The 19,009-nt window shown below is 45.9% G+C and overlaps 1 protein-coding gene across 1 annotated transcript in view; it reads right to left on the reverse strand.

Annotated features, from left to right (window-relative positions):
• Window positions 1–17,968, reverse strand: part of LOC142188991 (uncharacterized) — a 29,179-nt gene extending 11,211 nt beyond the window's left edge. The window contains exons 1-8 of the mRNA XM_075262092.1: window positions 17,890–17,968; window positions 11,287–11,394; window positions 10,797–11,069; window positions 10,548–10,713; window positions 10,375–10,463; window positions 9,668–9,725; window positions 3,612–3,706; window positions 2,786–2,894 (exon numbers count right to left, since the gene is read on the reverse strand). Of these exons, the coding sequence (XP_075118193.1) occupies window positions 2,786–2,894; window positions 3,612–3,706; window positions 9,668–9,725; window positions 10,375–10,463; window positions 10,548–10,713; window positions 10,797–11,069; window positions 11,287–11,364 (868 nt within the window). The 5' untranslated portion in view covers window positions 11,365–11,394; window positions 17,890–17,968. The remainder of the gene's footprint in view (window positions 1–2,785; window positions 2,895–3,611; window positions 3,707–9,667; window positions 9,726–10,374; window positions 10,464–10,547; window positions 10,714–10,796; window positions 11,070–11,286; window positions 11,395–17,889) is intronic.
• Between the last annotated feature and the right edge of the window lie 1,041 nt (window positions 17,969–19,009).

A 19,009-nucleotide genomic window follows, 5' to 3' on the forward strand; every position in this document is an offset into this window, starting at 1 on the left:
GTTTGTAGAGAGGGCGCTAGTTTGTAGAGGGGGCGGTAGTTTGTAGAGCGGGCGGTAGTTTGTAGAGCGGGCGGTAGTTTGTAGAGAGGGCGGTAGTTTGTAGAGAGGGCGGTAGTTTGTAGAGAGGGCGGTAGTTTGTAGAGAGGGCGGTAGTTTGTAGAGCGGGCGGTAGTTTGTAGAGCGGGCGGTAGTTTGTAGAGAGGGCGGTAGTTTGTAGAGCGGGCGGTAGTTTGTAGAGCGGGCGGTAGTTTGTAGAGCGGGCGGTAGTTTGTAGAGCGGGCAGTAGTTTGTAGAGAGGGCGCTAGTTTGTAGAGGGGGCGGTAGTTTGTAGAGAGGGCGGTAGTTTGTAGAGAGGGCGGTAGTTTGTAGAGAGGGCGGTAGTTTGTAGAGAGGGCGGTAGTTTGTAGAGAGGGCGGTAGTTTGTAGAGCGGGCAGTAGTTTGTAGAGCGGGCAGTAGTTTGTAGAGCGGGCGGTAGTTTGTAGAGCGGGCGGTAGTTTGTAGAGAGGGCGGTAGTTTGTAGAGAGGGCGGTAGTTTGTAGAGAGGGCGGTAGTTTGTAGAGAGGGCGGTAGTTTGTAGAGCGGGCGGTAGTTTGTAGAGGGGGCGGTAGTTTGTAGAGCGGGCGGTAGTTTGTAGAGCGGGCGGTAGTTTGTAGAGCGGGCGGTAGTTTGTAGAGAGGGCAGTAGTTTGTAGAGAGGGCAGTAGTTTGTAGAGAGGGCGGTAGTTTGTAGAGTGGGCGGTAGTTTGTAGAGAGGGCAGTAGTTTGTAGAGAGGGCGGTAGTTTGTAGAGAGGGCGGTAGTTTGTAGAGAGGGCGGTAGTTTGTAGAGAGGGCGGTAGTTTGTAGAGAGGGCGGTAGTTTGTAGAGAGGGCGCTAGTTTGTAGAGGGGGCAGTAGTTTGTAGAGCGGGCGGTAGTTTGTAGAGCGGGCAGTAGTTTGTAGAGCGGGCGGTAGTTTGTAGAGCGGGCAGTAGTTTGTAGAGAGGGCGCTAGTTTGTAGAGGGGGCAGTAGTTTGTAGAGCGGGCGGTAGTTTGTAGAGAGGGCGGTAGTTTGTAGAGAGGGCAGTAGTTTGTAGAGAGGGCGGTAGTTTGTAGAGAGGGCAGTAGTTTGTAGAGAGGGCGGTAGTTTGTAGAGAGGGCGGTAGTTTGTAGAGCGGGTGTTTTCTAACTAATGTGAGTTTCAAAGTATTGAAGTACTTTTATGTGTTCTATGGAAAGGGGGGGGGGGAGAATTTTTAATTTTTTTAAAATATGTTTTTCACTTTTTAAATTTTTTTATTGCATTTATTAGACCCCATAGTGGTTTTGAACCTCAGTGGGTCGATCACTAATGCAAAATATTGGCACCTTTATTGCAGGATGCATAGAGCTCGTAACTGGACGCCGGCCCTGAAACTCCTTATTATTATTATGTAGGATGTTATATCAAGTATATGCAAAGTCAGAGGCCGCCCCTAAATGCACTGACTGTGGAGCTGAAGTGGTTAACCTGGCCAATAGTGCAGCCAATGCACCCCAAAATCTGCTGCTAATCCTGGTGATCCAGCAAGTCCATGCCAGGACCCCACAGGAAAGCCAGGACCTCAGAGGACAGCCAGGACCCCGCAGGAGAGCCAGGACCCCACAGGAGAGCCAGGACCTCAGAGGAGAGCCAGGACCCCGCAGGAGAGCCAGGACCACAGAGGAGAGCCAGGACCCCACAGGAGAGCCAGGACCCCACAGGACAGCCAGGACCTCAGAGGAGAGCCAGGACCCCACAGGAGAGCCAGGACCCCACAGGAGAGCCAGGACCACAGAGGAGAGCCAGGACCACAGAGGAGAGCCAGGACCACAGAGGAGAGCCAGGACCCCACAGGAGAGCCAGGACCCCGCAGGAGAGCCAGGACCCCACAGGAGAGCCAGGACCTCAGAGGAGAGCCAGGACCCCGCAGGAGAGCCAGGACCACAGAGGAGAGCCAGGACCCCACAGGAGAGCCAGGACCCCACAGGACAGCCAGGACATCAGAGGAGAGCCAGGACCCCACAGGAGAGCCAGGACCCCACAGGAGAGCCAGGACCACAGAGGAGAGCCAGGACCACAGAGGAGAGCCAGGACCCCACAGGAGAGCCAGGACCCCACAGGAGAGCCAGGACCCCACAGGAGAGCCAGGACCCCACAGGAGAGCCAGGGCCCCAGAGGAGAGCCAGGACCCCACAGGAGAGCCAGGACCCCACAGGAGAGCCAGGACCCCACAGGAGAGCCAGGGCCCCACAGGAGAGCCAGGACCCCACAGGAGAGCCAGGGCCCCAGAGGAGAGCCAGGACCCCAGAAGAGAGCCAGGACCCCAGAAGAGAGCCTGGACCCCATTGGAGAGCCAGGACCACAGAGGAGAGCCAGGACCACAGAGGAGAGCCAGGACCCCACAGGAGAGCCAGGACCCCACAGGAGAGCCAGGACCCCACAGGAGAGCCAGGGCCCCAGAGGAGAGCCAGGGCCCCAGAGGAGAGCCAGGACCCCAGAAGAGAGCCAGGACCCCAGAAGAGAGCCTGGACCCCATTGGAGAGCCAGGACCTCAGAGGAGAGCCAGGACCCCATAGGAGATCCAGGACCCTATAGGAGAGCGAGGATAGGAGCTCCAGGACCCAATAGGAGAGCGAGGACACCATAGGAGATCGAGGACATCATAGGAGAGTCAGGACCCCATAGGAGAGCGTGGAGAGAACTTTTCTGTGATATTGAAATGAACCTCTAAGGGAAAGCCAACCCCAACAAACCTGTGACTTCTCCTTCTCCATTCATGACTCCGTACCTGTGGTATCACCTCCTGGAATTTCCTCCTCCACTTCCCTCTTACACTGGTGATGGCCCCTCATCCTCTCTTCTTCAGCCTCCGCTTTAATATCAGTCACATCTTCTCCCTGATTGGTCAGAGGTCACAATTCAGTCCAATACATCAGAAATACAGGAGGAAAATCTAACAGTGAGCTCCACCCCCTATATAGATGTACCCCAGGACTCAGCAGCGCCATCTACCTGCTGACTGTCTGGTACATGTATGAGTACAGGAGCTCCACCCCCTATATAGATGTACCCCAGGACTCAGCAGCGCCATCTACCTGCTGACTGTCTGGCACATGTATGAGTACAGGAGCGGTGAGCTCCACCCCCTATATAGATGTACCCCAGGACTCAGCAGCGCCATCTACCTGCTGACTGTCTGGTACATGTATGAGTACAGGAGCTCCACCCCCTATATAGATGTACCCCAGGACTCAGCAGCGCCATCTACCTGCTGACTGTCTGGTACATGTATGAGTACAGGAGCTCCACCCCCTATATAGATGTACCCCAGGACTCAGCAGCGCCATCTACCTGCTGACTGTCTGGTACATGTATGAGTACAGGAGCTCCACCCCCTATATAGATGTACCCCAGGACTCAGCAGCGCCATCTACCTGCTGACTGTCTGGTACATGTATGAGTACAGGAGCGGCGAGCTCCACCCCCTATATAGATGTACTCCAGGACTCAGCAGCGCCATCTACCTGCTGACTGTCTGGTACATGTATGAGTACAGGAGCGGCGAGCTCCACCCCCTATATAGATGTACCCCAGGACTCAGCAGCGCCATCTACCTGCTGACTGTCTGGGACATTCTCCTCCGGGCAGTCCTGGGAATACAGAGGACTCAGGGGACATCTCTCGGGGGGATTTCTCCTACTGGATCCATCTGTGGAGACACAAACACACAGTGACGGAATACATGAGCTGCTGGAGATCTGTCTATACATCAGACACTTCTAGGGTTACTTATGGGGTGACCCCAAATAACAACTTTCTACTACACCCCAAGATAGTCCAGTCTGCCCCACATTGACCCTCCAGACCTGGAGCTTCTGGTCATCCACAGACTCGACCATCATTCCGACTTTGGCAGGAGAAGAGACTCTGACATGGATGTATTTAGATGGTCGTCTGCTGGAGGAATCCTATAGCCATATAACTTTACCTATAAGAGAGGGCCCATGGGGGAGAACCTCATCTTATATCAGTCAGATGAAGGAGACCTTCTACTCCTAGATCTCATGTCCACCAGGGATGGGAAACCACTGAGGTACTGGAGAATGGTCTACGTTACACCCCTGGTAGACGATCTCTCTCCTCAGGAGCTGTTATGGAGAATGTGGGGAAATAAAGGAAAATATACATGACAATCGGTAATTGGTTTTGTGAGAGCCCCTGACAACACCATGAGAGAGGCTGAGACTGCCCCCTACTGAACAGGAAGTGAAAATCTAAGAGATCACGAAATAGAGGCAATAACCCCGTCCTTCTCTGTATTAAACTTCTGGAAGGTGACCCCTGCTCCAGAGGATATCTCTTCACATATGGTGAGAGATGGCGGCTGTACCTGGAGAGTAAATGTGTGATCTAAGCTTCTGTCTGCTCGCTAGTGGAGTAGAAATCTCCTAATAAGTTGATGGGATATTTCAACATTCCTCACTTCTGGATTGAAAACGGTGCTGGCATAGCAAGTTCTCCATGTCTGGTAGTGCTTGAAGGTCAGTCAGAGAGCGTTCTCCGAACCTCAAGTAAGTGGAGCTGACTAGAACTACGATCGGCTTTCTTTCAGGGTAAGAGATGTCCCCGCAGCTCCAACTCAGTCTTCTACATTGTATGAAGAATACAGGGCGGCACCATTTCTATATACTGCCACTAGACTATTATTTCAGTCTTGCTCATCTGTCAGCTTGGATTGCTCTCCTCTCCACGATAGTCCTTATCACCATGCTGGTAGTGTTACTCCTTTCTGTTGTAATAAGCCACTGTGGGATGTGTCAATGGTTTGACCCGTTATTGGAAGTTCTCTAAACCATTGTGGCCAAAAAATGCTTTAATTCCGAGAACCGTCTTCTCAGGTTCTTCTCAGTCTGAGGTATGGCAAGACAAGTTCATCTAAGTCAGTCTGATCAGGATAGGTTCTTCTCAGTCTGTCAGGATAGGTTCTTCTCAGTCTGAGGTCTGGCAGGATAGGTTCTTCTCAGTCTGAGGTCTGGCAGGATAGGTCCTTCTCAGTCTGAGATCTGGCAGGATAGGTTCTTCTCAGTCTGAGGTCTGGCAGGATAGGTTCTTCTCAGTCTGAGGTTTGGCAGGATAGGTTCTTCTCAGTCTGAGGTCTATCAGGATAGGTTCTTCTCAGTCTGAGGTCTGGCAGGATAGGTTCTTCTCAGTCTGGCAGGATAGGTCCTTCTCAGTCTGAAGTCTATCAGGATAGGTTCTTCTCAGTCTGAGGTCTGGCAGGATAGGTTCTTCTCAGTCTGAGATCTGGCAGGATAGGTTCTTCTCAGTCTGAGGTCTGGCAGGATAGGTTCTTCTCAGTCTGAGATCTATCAGGATAGGTTCTTCTCAGTCTGAGATCTATCAGGATAGGTTCTTCTCAGTCTGAGATCTGGCAGGATAGGTTCTTCTCAGTCTGAGGTCTGGCAGGATAGGTTCTTCTCAGTCTGAGGTCTGGCAGGATAGGTTCTTCTCAGTCTGAGGTCTGGCAGGATAGGTTCTTCTCAGTCTGAGGTCTGGCAGGATAGGTCCTTCTCAGTCTGAGATCTGGCAGGATAGGTTCTTCTCAGTCTGAGGTCTGGCAGGATAGGTTCTTCTCAGTCTGAGGTTTGGCAGGATAGGTTCTTCTCAGTCTGAGGTCTATCAGGATAGGTTCTTCTCAGTCTGAGGTCTGGCAGGATAGGTTCTTCTCAGTCTGGCAGGATAGGTCCTTCTCAGTCTGAAGTCTATCAGGATAGGTTCTTCTCAGTCTGAGGTCTGGCAGGATAGGTTCTTCTCAGTCTGAGGTCTGGCAGGATAGGTTCTTCTCAGTCTGAGATCTATCAGGATAGGTTCTTCTCAGTCTGAGGTCTGGCAGGATAGGTTCTTCTCAGTCTGAGGTCTATCAGGATAGGTTCTTCTCAGTCTGAGGTCTGGCAGGATAGGTTCTTCTCAGTCTGTCAGGATAGATTCTTCTCAGTCTGAGATCTGGCAGGATAGGTTCTTCTCAGTCTGAGGTCTGGCAGGATATGTTCTTCTCTGTCTGAGGTCTGGCAGGATAGGTTCTTCTCAGTCTGAGGTCTGGCAGGATGGGTTCTTCTCAGTCTGAGGTCTTGCAGGATAGGTTCTTCTCAGTCTGAGGTCTGGCAGGATAGGTTCTTCTCAGTCTGAAGTCTATCAGGATAGGTTCTTCTCAGTCTGCGGTCTATCAGGATAGGTTCTTCTCAGTCTGGCAGGATAGGTCCTTCTCAGTCTGAAGTCTATCAGGATAGGTTCTTCTCAGTCTGAGATCTATCAGAATAGGTTCTTCTCAGTCTGAGGTCTGGCAGGATATTTTCTTCTCAGTCTGATGTCTGGCAGGATAGGTTCTTCTCAGTCTGAGATCTGGCAGTATAGGTTCTTCTCAGTCTGAGGTCTGGCAGGATAGGTTCTTCTCATTCTGAGATCTATCAGGATAGGTTCTTCTCAGTCTGAGGTCTATCAGGATAGGTTCTTCTCAGTCTGAGGTCTGGAAGCATAGGTTCTTCTCAGTCTGAGGTCTGGAAGTATAGGTTCTTCTCAGTCTGAGGTCTGGCAGGATAGGTTCTTCTCAGTCTGTCAGGATAGATTCTTCTCTGTCTGAGGTCTGTCAGGATAGGTTCTTCTCAGTCTGAGATCCGGCAGGATAGGGTCTTCTCAATCTGGCAGGATAAGTTCTTCTCAGTCTGAGGTCTGGCAGGATAGGTTCTTCTCAGTCTGAGATCTATTAGGATAGGTTCTTCTCAGTCTGAGATCTATCAGGATAGGTTCTTCTCAGTCTGAGGTCTGGAAGTATAGGTTCTTCTCAGTCTGAGGTCTGGCAGTATAGGTTCATCTCAGTCTGAGGTCTGGCAGGATAGGTTCTTCTCATTCTGAGATCTATCAGGATAGGTTCTTCTCAGTCTGAGATCTATCAGGATAGGTTCTTCTCAGTCTGAGATCTGGCAGGATAGGTGTTCTTCTCAGTCTGAGATCTGGCAGGATAGGTTCTTCTCAGTCTGAGGTCTATCAGGATAGGTTCTTCTCAGTCTGAGGTCTGGCAGTATAGGTTCTTCTCAGTCTGAGGTCTGGCAGGATAGGTTCTTCTCATTCTGAGATCTATCAGGATAGGTTCTTCTCAGTCTGAGGTCTATCAGGATAGGTTCTTCTCAGTCTGAGGTCTGGCAGGATAGGTTCTTCTCAGTCTGAGATCTGGCAGGATAGGTTCTTCTCAGTCTGTCAGGATAGATTCTTCTCAGTCTGAGATCTATCAGGATAGGTTCTTCTCAATCTGAGGTCTGGCAGGATAGGTTCTTCTCAGTCTGAGGTCTGGCAGGATAGGTTCTTCTCAGTCTGAGGTCTGGAAGTATAGGTTCTTCTCAGTCTGAGGTCTGGCAGTATAGGTTCATCTCAGTCTGAGGTCTGGCAGGATAGGTTCTTCTCATTCTGAGATCTATCAGGATAGGTTCTTCTCAGTCTGAGGTCTATCAGGATAGGTTCTTCTCAGTCTGAGGTATGGCAGGATAGGTTCTTCTCAGTCTGAGATCTGGCAGGATAGGTTCTTCTCAGTCTGTCAGGATAGATTCTTCTCAGTCTGAGATCTATCAGGATAGGTTCTTCTCAATCTGAGGTATGGCAGGATAGGTTCTTCTCAGTCTGAGATCTGGCAGGATAGGTTCTTCTCTGTCTGAGGTCTGTCAGGATAGGTTCTTCTCAGTCTGAGATCCGGCAGGATAGGGTCTTCTCAATCTGGCAGGATAAGTTCTTCTCAGTCTGAGGTCTGGCAGGATAGGTTCTTCTCAGTCTGAGATCTATCAGGATAGGTTCTTCTCAATCTGAGGTATGGCAGGATAGGTTCTTCTCAGTCTGAGATCTGGCAGGATAGGTGTTCTTCTCAGTCTGAGATCTGGCAGGATAGGTTCTTCTCAGTCTGAGGTCTGGCAGGATAAGTTCTTCTCAGTCTGAGGTCTATCAGGATAGGTTCTTCTCAGTCTGAGGTCTGGCAGTATAGGTTCTTCTCAGTCTGAGGTCTGGCAGTATAGGTTCATCTCAGTCTGAGGTCTGGCAGGATAGGTTCTTCTCATTCTGAGATCTATCAGGATCGGTTCTTCTCAGTCTGAGGTCTATCAGGATAGGTTCTTCTCAGTCTGAGGTATGGCAGGATAGGTTCTTCTCAGTCTGAGATCTGGCAGGATAGGTTCTTCTCAGTCTGTCAGGATAGATTCTTCTCAGTCTGAGATCTATCAGGATAGGTTCTTCTCAATCTGAGGTCTGGCAGGATAGGTTCTTCTCAATCTGAGGTCTGGCAGGATAGGTTCTTCTCAGTCTGAGGTCTGGAAGTATAGGTTCTTCTCAGTCTGAGGTCTGGCAATATAGGTTCTTCTCATTCTGAGATCTATCAGGATAGGTTCTTCTCAGTCTGAGGTCTATCAGGATAGGTTCTTCTCAGTCTGAGGTATGGCAGGATAGGTTCTTCTCAGTCTGAGATCTGGCAGGATAGGTTCTTCTCAGTCTGTCAGGATAGATTCTTCTCAGTCTGAGATCTATCAGGATAGGTTCTTCTCAATCTGAGGTATGGCAGGATAGGTTCTTCTCAGTCTGAGATCTGGCAGGATAGGTTCTTCTCTGTCTGAGGTCTGTCAGGATAGGTTCTTCTCAGTGTGAGGTCTGTCAGGATAGGTTCTTCTCAGTCTGAGATCCGGCAGGATAGGGTCTTCTCAATCTGGCAGGATAAGTTCTTCTCAGTCTGAGGTCTGGCAGGATAGGTTCTTCTCAGTCTGAGATCTATTAGGATAGGTTCTTCTCAGTCTGAGATCTATCAGGATAGGTTCTTCTCAGTCTGAGATCTGGCAGGATAGGTGTTCTTCTCAGTCTGAGATCTGGCAGGATAGGTTCTTCTCAGTCTGAGGTCTGGCAGGATAGGTTCTTCTCAGTCTGAGGTCTGGCAGGATAGGTTCTTCTCAGTCTGAGGTCTATCAGGATAGGTTCTTCTCAGTCTGAGGTCTGGCAGGATAGGTTCTTCTCAGTCTGAGGTCTATCAGGATAGGTTCTTCTCAGTCTGAGGTCTGGCAGGATAGGTTCTTCTCAGTCTGAGGTCTGGCAGGATAGGTTCTTCTAAATCTTGAGAATTGGCAGGATACGTTCTCCTAAGACATTTCATAAATCTTCAGGTTGGGTAAACCTGTGGTATCATAGATTATAGTGAGGTCTAAGGCTTGACCTCCTAATCACAGTATGGTCTATTGTGCACAGGGGTCGTTGATGGTGTAAAATGGGTCCTTCATGGTTTAGTGCTTTATGGTTCATTTTCTGTAGAACATATTTAAGTCCACCATTAGTATAAAATGTTGAAGGGGCAAAATAAGAAGCCCATATTGAGAACCGGAATCTCATTAATACTAACCGCTCCCTGCTCAGCACTGTGCCACTATCCGTATCTGCCAGGTCAATGAGGTCAGAGTTAAGTCCAGTTTATGTGAGATTTCAAATTTCAATACTGTGATACTGATATATAATCTTAGTGGTAAGAAAACTGGTCTGGGTTCTTCCAATATATCAGATAATATCACTATAGGACAAAACCAGGTTAATAAGGGCTGAGCCAAATGGACCCTACGTGAGGTCCATCTCCTCCAGGAGGTATATGGCAAACTCTTACCAGTCACCAACGCCCATGTGGGGTCTTCACGTCCACTCATCCATCCATCAGAACTTTCCTGCAAGGACATGAGAAAAAACAGAAAAGAGTGGAGATTATCCTGAATCAAACCCCATAGCAGCGGGAAGCGAGGAGACGGCGGAGCCATAGTGACCGTCAGACAGGACCAACATTCACCAAGCACATAAACCTGATCTGAGCCGATCCTGGACAACCGAGATCACTAACACCAGACCTGACCTGACTCAGCTGTGACTGTAGAAAAGCCGCTCATCACTGCTAGAGACTGAGCCACCTTTCCTGCAGCCAGACACTGCTCTGCTCCTCTATGAAGCTGCTCACAGGATTTCTTACATGACTCTATGTCTATCATGTGTCACGTCCTCCAATGGCCGACTGTATAGTCTAGAGGAGGCTGCACTACTGTACTAAAGTTATACCCCAGGTTAGGAGGTCCCGGGGACCCCCCACTGTGCAGCACTTTACAGCTTTATCCATGAGGCGCATAGAAATTCATGGCACATGGTGAAGAAGACAAAGAGGAGATTTATACAGTGACTCCTGGATGGAGGGATCAGGAGCCAAGGAGTTAAGCTCTGGAGGTCGCCACAGCCTCATAGTGAGTCCACAACATGAGGACATAGAGGACCCTCCAGCACCCCCGCACCAAACTACACCAAGCTATAGAAGACTTACACAGATCTCACCTTCATTACCTGAGGAGTCTTCTCTGGACAATCCCAGGAACGGAGCAAAGCGGAACATCTGTCTGGTGGATTCCTCTGACTGCAGCGATCTATAGGAAACAATCAGCAAGACTGAAGACATTGTCTATATGTAATAAGGAGCAGAAGACGGAGAATCTACAAGAGCCTCAAACCTGATGTCTCCTCTATTACCAGGGAAGGGCTCCACTTATCCCGAGATGTCCGGGGGTGCCGGGGGTCCTCCATCATCACCTCCTTGTACCGATCCTCGTGTCCTTCTAAATACTCCCACTCCTCCATGGAGAAATAGACTGCGACATCCTGACACCTTATAGGAACCTGACAACACAATGATACAGTCATCACCCCGACCCCTCCAGTGCTGTTACTGGAGAATTTCCCAGCATTCCCAGCAGTGTCACCTCTCCAGTCAGCAGCTCCAGCATCTTGTTGGTGAGTTCTAGAATCTTCTGCTCATGTATCAGGGAGAGAGGGGGAGGGGCTGTGATGGGGCCCCGGCTCCTGCTCCCTCCTCCTCTTGGCTCTGTGATGGGGCCCCGGCTCCTGCTCCCTCCTCCTCTTGGCTCTGTGATGGGGCCCCGGCTCCTGCTCCATCCTCTTCCTGGCTCTGAGATGGGGCCCCGGCTGCTGGGGGCCACATCGTCCCCCGATCTCTTCTTCACCAGTGAGTATTCCTGTGTATGGAGAGACAATAGATGATAGAAATGTAGTACAGATACCTCTCCGCTCAGCAGATAGATGATAGAAATGTAGTACAGATACCTCTCCGCTCAGCAGATACATGATAGAAATGTAGTACAGATACCTCTCCGCTCAGCAGATAGATGATAGAAATGTAGTACAGATACCTCTCCGCTCAGCAGATAGATGATAGAAATGTAGTACAGATACCTCTCCACTCAGCAGGGAGATGATCTCCAAGGTGAAGTCTAATATTCTTCTGGTGATCTCAGTCCTGTTCTTGTCCATTCTTGGTGGGTCATTCAGGAAAAGGAGCGTCTGGAGGAGAAGAGGAGGAAACTGGATGATCTGGAGGATCTAGTAGTGCAGGAGAGAGGAGGGGCCCAAAATCATACCAGGACCACTTCACAATGTTACATCTCTCGTCTAGTGACTTGTAGGATCTGTTACATCTCTCGTCTAGTGTCTTGTATGATCTGTTACATCTCTCGTCTAGTGTCTTGTATGATCTGTTACATCTCTCGTCTAGTGACTTGTAGGATCTGTTACATCTCTCGTCTAGAGCCTTGTATGATCTGTTACATCTCTCGTCTAGTGTCTTGTATGATCTGTTACATCTCTCGTCTAGTGACTTGTAGGATCTGTTACATCTCTCGTCTAGAGCCTTGTATGATCTGTTACATCTCTCGTCTAGAGCCTTGTATGATCTGTTACATCTCTCATTAAGAGCCTTGTATGATCTGTTACATCTCTCGTCTAGAGCCTTGTATGATCTGTTACATCTCTCGTCTAGTGTCTTGTATGATCTGTTACATCTCTCATTAAGAGCCTTGTATGATCTGTTACATCTCTCGTCTAGTGTCTTGTATGATCTGTTACATCTCTCGTCTAGTGACTTGTATGATCTGTTACATCTCTCGTCTAGTGTCTTGTATGATCTGTTACATCTCTCGTCTAGTGACTTGTATGATCTGTTACATCTCTCGTCTAGTGTCTTGTATGATCTGTTACATCTCTCGTCTAGTGTCTTGTATGATCTGTTACATCTCTCGTCTAGTATCTTGTATGATCTGTTACATCTCTCGTCTAGTGACTTGTATGATCTGTTACATCTCTCGTCTAGTGTCTTGTATGATCTGTTACATTTCTCGTCTAGTGTCTTGTATGATCTGTTACATCTCTCGTCTAGTGTCTTGTATGATCTGTTACATCTCTCATCTAGTGACTTGTATGATCTGTTACATCTCTCGTCTAGAGCCTTGTATGATCTGTTACATCTCTCGTCTAGTGACTTGTATGATCTGTTACATCTCTCGTCTAGTGTCTTGTATGATCTGTTACATCTCTCGTCTAGAGCCTTGTATGATCTGTTACATCTCTCGTCTAGTGTCTTGTATGATCTGTTACATCTCTCATCTAGAGCCTTGTATGATCTGTTACATCTCTCGTCTAGTGTCTTGTATGATCTGTTACATCTCTCATTAAGAGCCTTGTATGATCTGTTACATCTCTCGTCTAGTATCTTGTATGATCTGTTACATCTCTCGTCTAGTGACTTGTATGATCTGTTACATCTCTCGTCTAGTGTCTTGTATGATCTGTTACATCTCTCGTCTAGTGTCTTGTATGATCTGTTACATCTCTCGTCTAGTGTCTTGTATGATCTGTTACATCTCTCGTCTAGTGTCTTGTATGATCTGTTACATCTCTCATCTAGAGCCTTGTATGATCTGTTACATCTCTCGTCTAGTGTCTTGTATGATCTGTTACATCTCTCATTAAGAGCCTTGTATGATCTGTTACATCTCTCGTCTAGTGACTTGTATGATCTGTTACATCTCTCGTCTAGTGTCTTGTATGATCTGTTACATCTCTCGTCTAGTGTCTTGTATGATCTGTTACATCTCTCGTCTAGTGTCTTGTATGATCTGTTACATCTCTCGTCTAGTGTCTTGTATGATCTGTTACATCTCTCGTCTAGTGTCTTGTATGATCTGTTAATCTCTCGTCTAGTGTCTTGTATGATCTGTTACATCTCTCGTCTAGTGACTTGTATGATCTGTTACATCTCTCGTCTAGTGTCTTGTATGATCTGTTACATCTCTCGTCTAGTGTCTTGTATGATCTGTTACATCTCTCGTCTAGTGTCTTGTATGATCTGTTACATCTCTCGTCTAGTGACTTGTATGATCTGTTACATCTCTCGTCTAGAGCCTTGTATGATCTGTTACATCTCTCGTCTAGTGACTTGTATGATCTGTTACATCTCTCGTCTAGTGTCTTGTATGATCTGTTACATCTCTCGTCTAGAGCCTTGTATGATCTGTTACATCTCTCGTCTAGTGTCTTGTATGATCTGTTACATCTCTCGTTTAGTGTCTTGTATGATCTGTTACATCTCTCGTCTAGTGTCTTGTATGATCTGTTACATCTCTCGTCTAGTGTCTTGTATGATCTGTTACATCTCTCGTCTAGTGTCTTGTATGATCTGTTACATCTCTCGTCTAGTGTCTTGTATGATCTGTTACATCTCTCGACTAGAGCCTTGTATGATCTGTTACATCTCTCGTCTAGTGTCTTGTATGATCTGTTACATCTCTCATTAAGAGCCTTGTATGATCTGTTACATCTCTCGTCTAGTATCTTGTATGATCTGTTACATCTCTCGTCTAGTGACTTGTATGATCTGTTACATCTCTCGTCTAGTGTCTTGTATGATCTGTTACATCTCTCATTAAGAGCCTTGTATGATCTGTTACATCTCTCGTCTAGAGCCTTGTATGATCTGTTACATCTCTCGTCTAGTGTCTTGTATGATCTGTTACATCTCTCGTCTAGAGCCTTGTATGATCTGTTACATCTCTCGTCTAGTGTCTTGTATGATCTGTTACATCTCTCATTAAGAGCCTTGTATGATCTGTTACATCTCTCGTCTAGTGTCTTGTATGATCTGTTACATCTCTCGTCTAGAGCCTTGTATGATCTGTTACATCTCTCGTCTAGAGCCTTGTATGATCTGTTACATCTCTCGTCTAGAGCCTTGTATGATCTGTTACATCTCTCATTAAGAGCCTTGTATGATCTGTTACATCTCTCGTCTAGTATCTTGTATGATCTGTTACATCTCTCGTCTAGTGACTTGTATGATCTGTTACATCTCTCGTCTAGTGTCTTGTATGATCTGTTACATCTCTCGTCTAGTGTCTTGTATGATCTGTTACATCTCTCGTCTAGTGTCTTGTATGATCTGTTACATCTCTCGTCTAGTGTCTTGTATGATCTGTTACATCTCTCGTCTAGTGTCTTGTATGATCTGTTACATCTCTCGTCTAGTGTCTTGTATGATCTGTTACATCTCTCGTCTAGTGTCTTGTATGGTCTGTTACATCTCTCGTCTAGTGTCTTGTATGATCTGTTACATCTCTCGTCTAGTGTCTTGTATGATCTGTTACATCTCTCGTCTAGTGTCTTGTATGATCTGTTACATCTCTCGTCTAGTGTCTTATATGATCTGTTACATCTCTCGTCTAGTGTCTTGTATGATCTGTTACATCTCTCGTCTAGTGTCTTGTATGATCTGTTACATCTCTCGTCTAGTGACTTGTATCTGTTACATCTCTCGTCTAGTGACTTGTATGATCTGTTACATCTCTCGTCTAGAGCCTTGTATGATCTGTTACATCTCTCGTCTAGTGTCTTGTATGATCTGTTACATCTCTCGTCTAGAGCCTTGTATGATCTGTTACATCTCTCGTCTAGTGTCTTGTATGATCTGTTACATCTCTCGTCTAGAGCCTTGTATGATCTGTTACATCTCTCGTCTAGTGACTTGTATGATCTGTTACATCTCTCGTCTAGTGTCTTGTATGATCTGTTACATCTCTCGTCTAGTGACTTGTATCTGTTACATCTCTCGTCTAGTGTCTTGTATGATCTGTTACATCTCTCGTCTAGTGACTTGTATCTGTTACATCTCTCGTCTAGAGCCTTGTATGATCTGTTACATCTCTCGTCTAGTGTCTTGTATGATCTGTTACATCTCTCGTCTAGAGCCTTGTATGATCTGTTACATCTCTCGTCTAGAGCCTTGTATGATCTGTTACATCTCTCGTCTAGTGACTTGTATGATCTGTTACATCTCTCGTCTAGTGTCTTGTATGATCTGTTACATCTCTCGTCTAGTGTCTTGTATGATCTGTTACATCTCTCGTCTAGTGTCTTGTATGATCTGTTACATCTCTCGTCTAGTGTCTTGTATGATCTGTTACATCTCTCGTCTAGTGTCTTGTATGATCTGTTACATCTCTCGTCTAGTGTCTTGTATGATCTGTTACATCTCTCGTCTAGTGTCTTGTAGGATCTGTTACATCTCTCGTCTAGTGTCTTGTATGATCTGTTACATCTCTCGTCTAGTGTCTTGTATGATCTGTTACATCTCTCGTCTAGTGACTTGTATGATCTGTTACATCTCTCGTCTAGTGTCTTGTATGATCTGTTACATCTCTCGTCTAGTGTCTTGTATGATCTGTTACATCTCTCGTCTAGTGACTTGTATCTGTTACATCTCTCGTCTAGTGACTTGTATGATCTGTTACATCTCTCGTCTAGTGTCTTGTATGATCTGTTACATCTCTCGTCTAGAGCCTTGTATGATCTGTTACATCTCTCGTCTAGAGCCTTGTATGATCTGTTACATCTCTCGTCTAGTGTCTTGTATGATCTGTTACATCTCTCGTCTAGTGTCTTGTATGATCTGTTACATCTCTCGTCTAGTGTCTTATATGATCTGTTACATCTCTCGTCTAGTGTCTTGTATGATCTGTTACATCTCTCGTCTAGTGACTTGTATGATCTGTTACATCTCTCGTCTAGTGTCTTGTATGATCTGTTACATCTCTCGTCTAGTGTCTTGTATGATCTGTTACATCTCTCGTCTAGTGTCTTGTATGATCTGTTACATCTCTCGTCTAGAGCCTTGTATGATCTGTTACATCTCTCGTCTAGTGACTTGTATGATCTGTTACATCTCTCGTCTAGAGCCTTGTATGATCTGTTACATCTCTCGTCTAATGACTTGTATGATCTGTTACATCTCTCGTCTAGTGTCTTGTAGGATCTGTTACATCTCTCGTCTAGAGCCTTGTATGATCTGTTACATCTCTCGTCTAGTGTCTTGTATGATCTGTTACATCTCTCGTCTAGTCTCTTGTATGATCTGTTACATCTCTCGTCTAGTGTCTTGTATGATCTGTTACATCTCTCGTCTAGTGTCTTGTATGATCTGTTACATCTCTCGTCTAGTGACTTGTATGATCTGTTACATCTCTCGTCTAGTGTCTTGTATGATCTGTTACATCTCTCGTCTAGTGTCTTGTATGATCTGTTACATCTCTCGTCTAGTGACTTGTATGATCTGTTACATCTCTCGTCTAGTGTCTTGTATGATCTGTTACATCTCTCGTCTAGTGTCTTGTATGATCTGTTACATCTCTCGTCTAGTGTCTTGTATGATCTGTTACATCTCTCGTCTAGTGTCTTGTATGATCTGTTACATCTCTCGTCTAGTGTCTTGTATGATCTGTTACATCTCTCGTCTAGTGACTTGTATGATCTGTTACATCTCTCGTCTAGTGTCTTGTATGATCTGTTACATCTCTCGTCTAGTGACTTGTATGATCTGTTACATCTCTCGTCTAGTGTCTTGTATGATCTGTTACATCTCTCGTCTAGAGCCTTGTATGATCTGTTACATCTCTCGTCTAGTGTCTTGTATGATCTGTTACATCTCTCGTCTAGTGTCTTGTATGATCTGTTACATCTCTCGTCTAGTGAATTGTATGATCTGTTACATCTCTCGTCTAGTGTCTTGTATGATCTGTTACATCTCTCGTCTAGAGCCTTGTATGATCTGTTACATCTCTCGTCTAGAGCCTTGTATGATCTGTTACATCTCTCGTCTAGTGTCTTGTATAATTTGTTACATCTCTCGTCTAGTGTCTTGTATGATCTGTTACATCTCTCGTCTAGTGTCTTGTATGATCTGTTACATCTCTCGTCTAGTGAATTGTATGATCTGTTACATCTCTCGTCTAGTGTCTTGTATGATCTGTTACATCTCTCGTCTAGTGTCTTGTATGATCTGTTACATCTCTCGTCTAGTGACTTGTATGATCTGTTACATCTCTCGTCTAGTGTCTTGTATGATCTGTTACATCTCTCGTCTAGTGACTTGTATAATTTGTTACATCTCTCGTCTAGTGTCTTGTATCTGTTACCTCTGTGACATGTCTAATGTGTGTATGTGTGTGACTTGTCATGTGTGTAATTTGTGTCCTCTGCTTGTACATGACATGATGAATGTTTTTCACGGTATCTGAGGACAGATCTGTCAGGAGTATTTCTGAAATCGGGCTATCAGTCCCAGTTTTCTGTACACTCGGTGTCATATAAAAACATGGGGCAGAGCAGGAAGGGGTTAAATAGAATCTCATCAGCTGTCACAAGAATCAGTCGCCTGGATAACTGTAGCGTCTATGATGTGATGTCAGACCAAGGGAGGAGCCCAGAGGGCACAAAATATGGAACCCCCTTCCCAATATCTATGTGAGGGAGACTCCTCCGTATCCAGCCAAGCACCAAATATGTTCTGGGCCGGATTTATACCCCACATTTAACCCTTTACAACAGGAAATGTAATATCCCGACAAACCGCCACTAACACTTGTAGGTCACATGACCCCGCTGACCGCCACAATGACGTAACAGGGTCGGAGACCACAAGAAACCCGCAAAAAAACCCTAATGTCATCTTACCTTCTAGCCGCAGTGTGAACGTGTCCTGAGAGCAGCCACTGCTGTATATACAGTATATATATATATATCTATAGCCTGGGGTAATGGCTGATAACAGAGAGAGCAGCCACTGCTGTATATACAGTATATATATATATATCTATAGCCTGGGGTAATGGCTGATAACAGAGAGAGCAGTCACTGCTGTATATACAGTATATATATATATATCTATAGCCTGGGGTAATGGCTGATAACAGAGAGAGCAGTCACTGCTGTATATACAGTATATATATATATATCTATAGCCTGGGGTAATGGCTGATAACAGAGAGAGCAGTCACTGCTGTATATACAGTATATATATATATATATCTATAGCCTGGGGTAATGGCTGATAACAGAGAGAGCAGTCACTGCTGTATATACAGTATATATATATATATCTATAGCCTGAGGTAATGGCTGATAACAGAGAGAGCAGTCACTGCTGTATATACAGTATATATATATCTATAGCCTGGGGTAATGGCTGATAACAGAGAGAGCAGTCACTGCTGTATATACAGTATATATATATATCTATAGCCTGGGGTAATGGCTGATAACAGAGAGAGCAGTCACTGCTGTATATACAGTATATATATATATATCTATAGCCTGGGATAATGGCTGATAACAGAGAGAGCAGTCACTGCTGTATATACAGTATATATATATATATCTATAGCCTGGGATAATGGCTGATAACAGAGAGAGCAGTCACTGCTGTATATACAGTATATATATATATCTATAGCCTGGGGTAATGGCTGATAACAGAGAGAGCAGTCACTGCTGTATATACAGTATATATATATATATATATCTATAGCCTGGGATAATGGCTGATAACAGAGAGAGCAGTCACTGCTGTATATACAGTATATATATATATATCTACAGCCTGGGATAATGGCTTATAACAGAGAGAGCAGCCACTGCTGTATATACAGTATATATATATATATCTATAGCCTGGGGTAATGGCTGATAACAGAGAGAGCAGTCACTGCTGTATATACAGTATATATATATATCTATAGCCTGGGATAATGGCTGATAACAGAGAGAGCAGTCACTGCTGTATATACAGTATATA

Source organism: Leptodactylus fuscus, unplaced genomic scaffold (genome assembly GCF_031893055.1).
Source record: "Leptodactylus fuscus isolate aLepFus1 unplaced genomic scaffold, aLepFus1.hap2 HAP2_SCAFFOLD_92, whole genome shotgun sequence".
Classification (NCBI taxonomy): Eukaryota; Metazoa; Chordata; class Amphibia; order Anura; family Leptodactylidae; genus Leptodactylus; species Leptodactylus fuscus.